The sequence below is a fragment of the Xiphophorus maculatus genome, chromosome 1 (genome assembly GCF_002775205.1).
Source record: "Xiphophorus maculatus strain JP 163 A chromosome 1, X_maculatus-5.0-male, whole genome shotgun sequence".
Lineage (NCBI taxonomy): Eukaryota > Metazoa > Chordata > Actinopteri > Cyprinodontiformes > Poeciliidae > Xiphophorus > Xiphophorus maculatus.
The window spans coordinates 31,398,097-31,405,991 of record NC_036443.1 but is presented as its reverse complement, the minus strand read 5'-3'; the positions used below and the strand labels follow the sequence as shown (position 1 = coordinate 31,405,991).

The window sequence follows — 7,895 nt, the reverse complement described above, 5'->3', positions numbered from 1 at the left end:
ACAAAAAACAAATTCAATAATTAAAAGTTTTATTCCATAAAAACATATTTGGATACATCTTTTTAAATCAGAACTCGTTAAATATTCTCCACAGGAAGGTGCGTCTGTCTTTCCGCTCCCTGACAAACAGAGACATGAAACTTTGTTCCTCCTTTAAAAGACAAACTCCAGTTTTTAGGTTTCAGGCGAAAAAAAAAGTTCACCGTTTGTTTTCAGCTAAATCCAACCAGACAAACTTTTCTGAAACTAAATAAACTCTCTATAGCTGTCCGGAGGTACCTACCGCCCCCTAGAGGCTGACGGTGGCACACGTTGTTGCGTTGCTATAGAAACCAGCAGAAGTTTCCATCTCAAGCTGGGTGGAGCCTGAATAAAATGTCTCCACCTAATAACTACATCACTACGTTATATCGTTGTTACTTTATATTCAGCCTCAAAAAGAAAAAATATTTTTAAACTTCATTTTGACCAAAAATGTTTTTTGCTGCCAATACAAACTGAGACAAAAACCAGCTGCAGCAGGAAAATCACCTGAAACATAAACTACCAGAAAAACGACTGTAACTAAATATTAAAGGCAAACCGGTGATCAATCTGGACACAACAAATGATAATAAATATGTTTATTTTCCCTTCTTTGTGGTTTTTCAGATTATCAATAAACGAATCGAAATGACATGTAGAAAAATTCTCCCCCATTTGACCTGAAATAACGATAAACTGAAAATGATTAAAATTAACGGAAAATTCACTTTAATTCATTCAAAGTCCCAAAGAGCAGGAAGTTCAGGTTAAAGTCTCAGTGCTGAAACTCCGCCCTCTGCTGACCTCAATGTGGAACTGCATGCGGACAGAAATAATTGCTTCAGTAACTATAGTTACATCTCTTTTGAATATTTTTCTGATATTTTAACATGTTTTTGATTGAAAATGTGCCACTGAAATATGGAGCTTTATGTATGTGGTTCCACCTTATGGAGTCATAATACTGCTGTGTTATGATTTATGGAGTAAACACTTAAATTCATTCATATGAATGAATGACGCTGTGAACTTTCTCCCTTCTTTAATCCTCTGTTCACCAATCAGCCGTCAGATTGTCACGTTAGCTGCTGATGCAAATCAATCCTCACATCTATTTCTGTCCAACATCCAGTCATCACTCCGGGTCTCCGTGGCAACTGCAGCCAGGTATCTGCCTGAAGGCTGGGGATCCTGCAGGGGGCGCCGCCGCCCAGCAGCCGTTGAACTGTTTTCCTTCAGATCAGAGTCAGGTGGTCTGGCTGAAAGCTGAAGTGAAACTCTGAGGAGGTTTCAGGTCGTTTCCCAGAAGGAGAAACTGCGGCGTTGCTTCTGTCAGCAGCAGTCAAGCCGTCCTCCATGTTGGATCTAAACCAAGGCGGCGGCTCAGATTACATTTCATTTCCATCCAAAACCAAAAACTGTTCTCACTTTATTGCTTTTTCTACTTGATGCGCGCAGCGGGAAGCAGGAGTCTCTGCTTCCCGCTGCGCGCCGCCTCAGCCATCGCTCTCCTGCAGTTTGTGTTTCACCAGGAAGTCCCTGATGGTCACATGGTCGTCTGGCCCCGCCCCCTCCAGCTGCTGCAGATACTCCTCCCACTGCTGCTTGTCTCTTCCTGTTTGCCACGACAGACGGATAACCGCCTGCAGCAGCGGCAGCGCCAGCGACTGGAGCGCCGCGTCCAGCTGGAAGGGGAGGGGCTTATTATGCAATGGGAGTGGCTTATCAGTCAGTGGGAGGGGCTTGTCCTGCACCTCAGGGCGCAGGAGCAGGCGGAGGGCTTGGTCGCAGTGCTCCAGAGCCTCCTCCAGCTGCTCCACCTCCTGGAAACAACAAGCCAGCGCCACCAGGGTGAAGAACCAATGGGAGGAGGCTGGGGGCAGGGCCTGTGTCTCATCGTCATGGTAACTGGCCCAGCCCAGCTTGTGTTGGAGTCTCTTGGCGTTGAGTAGCGGACCCAAAGCGTCCTGGAAACGTTCGGCTCTGAACAAGAAGAAAAGCATACAGTTGACCTGGAAAACCTGGAAAAGTCTGGAAAAACCTGGAGAACCAGTATCCAGATCCTGATTTAGTTTCGCCGGATTAATTTTATTGCTTGAATTTTCCTGCAGGTTCATCATGAGTTGTTCTCAGCTGCTGTTAGCTTTAAGGAGTCCACCGCTAACATGTTAGCATCAATATGCTGGATTTCCCTACGAACCTGAAACTGTTCAAGAAATCACATTTTTTACAAAACTGTTTATCTTTGTCATATTTCCATCTACGGAGGTCGTCAGGTTTTATTTACCCAGTTTATTAATATTCTATAAATAAAATATTGGTTTTATTTACAGACCCCAATCTAGCTAACACCATTAGCAGGAGCTAACACCTGAACGATACTTGATACGTAGAAATTCCTGTTCTGGTTGGATGGTGCTAGCTCCGTAGCACCTAGCATGCATCATCTACCCAAGATGCATTGCAGGATAAAGATGGCAACATCTTACTGACAATATTTTTATTTAATTTGTCAAATTAAACAGCCTGCAGTATTCTCACTGTGTTTTTATTCTTTTTATAAATTCCTCAGATAAAGTCTGTTGTTAAAAAGCAGTGGTGCATCATGGGAGCTTCTTGTCTGAAGCAGCGTTCTCACCTGATGAGCAGCTGGCCGGCCTGCAGGTCGCTCAGATAGAAGAACTGCCACACGCTCGGCGCCCCCCGCAGGTCGGGCAGCGAACACAGGTGAGAGAGGTACTGCTCGAACGCCCGGCTTCGCTTAGCGATGGTTTCCGCCGTGAAGTTCCTGCGCAGCTTCTTTCCTGCCAACGTTAAGAGACGTCAGAGCTCAAACCCAAACCGCTTCCTGTAGCAGGACGACGCGGCGCCTTACGGGGGAACGAGACGCGCTCCATCTGGTTGCCGTAGTTACGCCTCAGAGTGGCATGGAGCTGCTGGAAGTCGGAGTAGCGGCGGGTGATGACAGCGGGCATCTTGTCGCTGCCTCCGGACTGGATGACATGGATGGCGTAGAGCTGCGGGACAGAACCGGTTCAGTCGGGTCGGTTGACGATACGTCGTGTGAAGCATCGAGTCATCGGGTCATCGAGTCAACGGGTCATCGAGTCATCGGGTTATCGGGTCGGGTCATCGAGTCTTCGGGTCATTGGGTCACCGAGTCGGCGCTCAGAGGAAGAACTCACCACATACTTGGCGGCGCCGTCCTGAACCACGCTGGCGTCCGTCACCTCGAACAGCAGCCCGTCCGCCGGCCGCCTCACGCCGTGGCCGGGACTCGACCCGCCGAGTCCGCGGAGGGTCCGCCAACCGTCCTGGATCTGTCGGGTCAGCAGGGCGGAAGGGGTGGGGCCAACGGGGGACACACCCACAGGACTGGCGTCTGTGAGAAACAACAGACAGGAAATGAGACGCTCGGACCGCCGCCTAGTCCAACCAGGACGGTCCGACGTTTCGGCGACCTGTGCTGCTCAGTCCGTCCTCTAGCGACTCGCCCAGGAAGTCCGAGTCGCTGTCTATCACCTCGCCATCGTCCTCGCCGCCGAGCTCTCCGTCGTCGAAGCACAGCGTTCCCCGGAGACGATCCGTCACGCACTCCTCCTCCTCCAGCTCCGCCTCCCACCGCTCCTCGCTGAAGCCCCGCCTCTCGCCCTCCAGGTCGCCGCCCTCCTGGTCCGGGTCGGCGCCCGGGCCAGTCTTGAACAGAGAGCGCTTCAGGCGGTCCAGAAACCGTGCCGCCATGACACCGCCTGGCAGGAACCAGAGGTTTTACCCGTCAGTTTGCATCAACACCTTAGATCTGACCTTTGACCCAAAATGTCACTGATGGACATTTAGGTCCCAGAATCTCCTAAACATTTAGACAAACTTTTTACATTTGAAATCTTTATATCTCTGTTTGAATTCCATCTTTATATGATAACATTTCTCCAAATTCTTTGAAATAGAGAAATGTAGAAAACTGTGATACCAAGTATATTCCTCACATGATTAGTCTTATTAAGTAACTACATAATAAGGCTAAGCTAAGCTAACACTGCAGGCAGGGCAATGATATTGCAAAAGCAATAAATTGTTGATATAGTTTTATTTTATGCATTTTTTTAACCTTAAAATCTGCTGCTGGAATTCAAAACAGCTCCATCAAGTTTCACTGACGTAGTTTTTAGGTCTGGAACAGAGAACGTTCCCACCCAAAGGTGGGTCTGTGCCTTACCAGAGGCACAAGCCTCTCTGGTTCCTGCTAGTTAGCAGCCTTTACTTCCTGTTTGTTACATCCGTACGCAGTGTCAACATCTGACTAAACGACGCTTTGCTAGCCTGGTTGAGTCGCCTCAAACCACTAGATGGACAAAATTCACATTTTCTTATTTTTCCTTTTTTTGCAACATTTTAAAAGCTAGCTTAAGACTTGCATGACAATTGGATGGAAACAACGTCAAACTAAATATTCAGTTAGCAAGTAAATTATTTGGCTTGTAACTATTTAGCTAACTACTGCTAACTAAATATTCAGCTTGCTGACTAAATAGGTAGTTAGGCAGCTAAATAGTTAGCCAGGCTATCTAGTAACTAGTTAACCTGAGAGCGCCCTCCACAGGAAAGCAGAAGAACAGCAGCTCTCATTGTGACTGCTGCTGTTCCTGAACACATCCTGAGTTTTTACAGAGGTTTTGGTAAAAGAATGTTCCTCATTCAGTTTATCTGAGGTTGAACTGAGTTCAGATCATTTATTTCCAGGTTGAAGGTCACAGAGAAACGGTTTGTTTCCATTGCAGCTCTGCAGAAACTCTGAGCCACAGCAGCGATGGCTGCCGGCCGGCCTGGCTCCGGTTACAGGACCGGCAGCTCCTCCGCATGGAAATCATGTCACTGATTAATAATGCAGAGATCTGCGAAGTCAGCCTGCAGGAGGCGGCGGCCTGCAGACTTCCTCCAGATCATTTCCTCCCCAACGGCTGCAGCGCGTATCAGGACTGAAGCAGCTGATAAAACAGGAGCTGCTGACCACCAACTCAACACAAGCACAGGCCAGTCAGGCTGAATGTTTCCATCTTCAGTCTGGTGTTCACTTTAACAGTTTTCCTTTAGCTCTTATCTGCTGGTTCTGATTCTGAACGGTAAATAGTTTCAAAGGAATAAAACTCCTGCAGATCTGCAGAATATAACAGGAATTAAAAGATTATCCACGTTTATGCATCAAAGTCCAAACTGAGGGGTTCACTGGTGGGACCTTCAGCTCGCTAATTAAATACTTAGTTTGGAGCTAACCATTTAGCTTGCTAACTAAATATTAGTTAGAAATCTTTTAAATTGAATTTATAAACAAATGATGCATGAAAGAAATTGACAAGAAAAGAAGAGTTTAGAAGGAAGGAGATCCTGATAAGATGAAGAATCGCCGGCCTTCCTGTTAGCTTTCAATGCTGTTCTCACCTGATGACAGAAAAATGTCTCCAAACTTTCTGCTCCTGCTTCTAAGCTATTTAAACCAATAGCTTAAAATATTGAAACGTAACATATCAATAATAGAGAGATTATTAATAAAACATTAGATAAGTTTGAAAGTCGCCATTTGTAAAGTTACACAGTAAAAAACTAACAATAATAATCTGTGTTATTTAGTCTGTCATAAAAGAAAAAAAAGATTTTCTCCATTTGTTTCATTCATTCATAAATGTCACAGTTTCACACTATATTTAAGTTAGATAAATATTTATCTTGGAGCTAAGTAGTTAGCTTGAAAACCCAATATTTAGTAATAACCTTAAACTAAATATTCAGCTTGCTAATTAAACACCAGTTTAAAACTTTGTGTTTATATTTTACTTACAAATGAATTCAACATGATGAAACTATGACACTGAAAAATTAACCCACTTTTTTTTTAAAATACATAACCCAAATTATTGTCCTTCCTTCCCCACCAGGTCGTTACTGTAAATAAAAAAAAAATAACTCACCTGTTTGAATAAAAAGTCAATAAAACAAATAAATAAGAATAAATTGAGCGTTTAATCTGTATTTGCATCTTGTACCGTGTTTTCTACGCTAATTAGGTTGCAATAAAAACAAACTACGTCAAGATTTGTTGGTTTTATTGTTAAATATTTGACATTAAAACGTGTGAAAGTTTGTAGTGTTGCAATAAGGAAATTATATTTCAGCTAAAACTGTCCAGAAATGAAAAGTTAAAAGCACCAGATGTCCGTGAAGGCATCGTTGTGATGACTAACAGGTAGTTATCGATCACCAATAACTTAACGTAAACATATCTAAAGTGTTACAGGAGCATTTACTGATCACTAACCAGAACTTTGTGTTAAGGTCCGCTAACTGACCCAAACCTCCCGGACCAGAACCGGTTCTCCTTCTCTCGGTCTCAGTTCTTTTGCAGCTAACCTCCAGGATGTTTCGGACTGGTTTCGGACCAGTTTAACGGCTGCTGCGCGGAGTTAGCAGGGAGCTAACAAGTTTCCGCTGCTCCTCCTCTCAAAGTTGCTCCAAAGCCTCCGACCTCCGGACACTCACCCTGGACTGGACCGGGACTCGCTCCCCGCTCCGCTCAGTCCATGTCGGCCCGGTTCACCTGAAGCCCGAGGTTCCTATCATGATCTCCGAGGTGGACCGTTCAGTCCGAGTTTTGCCGTCGGACCGACACTTTGAGCTGACTGCATCCTGATTCCCTCAAGCCTTCCCCGGCCACAGCCAGCGGGAGAAGGCGGGGCCCTCTGGATGTCACTCGGTGACCATATAAGGACATGCAGTGTTCAGTTCCGTCCAGTAGAGGGGAGTAAAAACTCAAGCAACCGAACCTACACATTGTTCTGATGCCATAAATTATGCAAATATTTTACTTAATAAACTATTTTTACATGCATTTTTTAATTTATCATATTTTTTATTTTAATGCAGACACATTTAATTTTAAATATTTCCTTGATTTATGTTTTATTTTTTATATTTCTCATTTATTTTCTGTATATAGAATTTTTATAATTTCTTTTACATGCTGTATTTGTCTAATTTATTTTATATTTAATTTAGTGCAGAAACATTTAATTTTAAATATTTCTTCTATTTATATTCCTTATTTATTTTCCAGGTCTTTGTTTAATTATGTTTTTTTATTTTTGACATAGATTTACATCATCCTTTAAATAAAAACAATTCGATAGCATTAAAGTAATATATATATATATATATATATATATATATATATATATATATATATATATATATATATATATATATATATATATATATATATAAAATTCCCTTCTCACCCACGGCGGGTGGTTCTTATCCTCTGAGCTCGGGTCCTCTACCAGAGGCCTGGGAGCTTGAGGGTTCTGCGCAGTATCTTGGCTGTGCCAAGGACTGCACATTTCTGGACTGAGATGTCTGATGTTGTTCCTGGGATCTGTTGTAGCCATTGGTCCAGTTTTGGGGTGACTGCCCCGAGGGCCCCGATGACCACAGGCACCACTGTGGTCTTCACCTTCCAGGCCCTCTCCAGTTCCTCCCTGAGGCCCTGGTATTTCTCTAGTTATATATATATGGTTAATTTTGAAGATATATTTATTTTTGAAGTAGTTGAACTCATAAATGTCCATAAATTTAAAAAGATCCAACTGAGATACTTGACTTGAATTTTTACTCATTTCTGTAAATCTTATTAAAACTATAAATGTGCTAAAATCCAATCTGGCAGTGGAAATATTACATCTTCTTCCTCCGCTTGTTGCCAGGTTTTGTTCTTGTTGTTTGCACCAACTTTTACATTCAAATCTGCTGCTCATGTCACCAAATGACCTCAGTAAGTCACTGGAAAGTTGTTGTTTTTTGTAGCATTGAATGCATCACCGCGG

At 43.5% G+C, this 7,895-nt stretch overlaps 1 protein-coding gene across 2 annotated transcripts; it reads right to left on the bottom strand.

Annotated features, from left to right (window-relative positions):
* Positions 1 to 608: 608 nt before the first annotated feature.
* On the bottom strand, positions 609 to 6,794 carry snx21 (sorting nexin family member 21). 2 transcript variants are annotated; one of them, XM_005804982.2, is made up of 7 exons: positions 6,556 to 6,794; positions 3,486 to 3,773; positions 3,210 to 3,406; positions 2,900 to 3,041; positions 2,663 to 2,828; positions 1,526 to 2,007; positions 609 to 1,483 (listed from the first exon to the last, which is right to left on the bottom strand). In XM_005804982.2, exons 2-7 carry the CDS (start codon positions 3,763 to 3,765, stop codon positions 1,449 to 1,451), a joined length of 1,302 nt encoding a protein of 433 aa, XP_005805039.2. In that variant the 5' UTR covers positions 3,766 to 3,773; positions 6,556 to 6,794; the 3' UTR covers positions 609 to 1,448. The 2 variants fall into 2 exon arrangements, with proteins under 2 accessions (XP_005805039.2, XP_023190547.1); XM_023334779.1 differs by having other exon boundaries at positions 609 to 2,007; positions 6,556 to 6,792.
* Between the last annotated feature and the right edge of the window lie 1,101 nt (positions 6,795 to 7,895).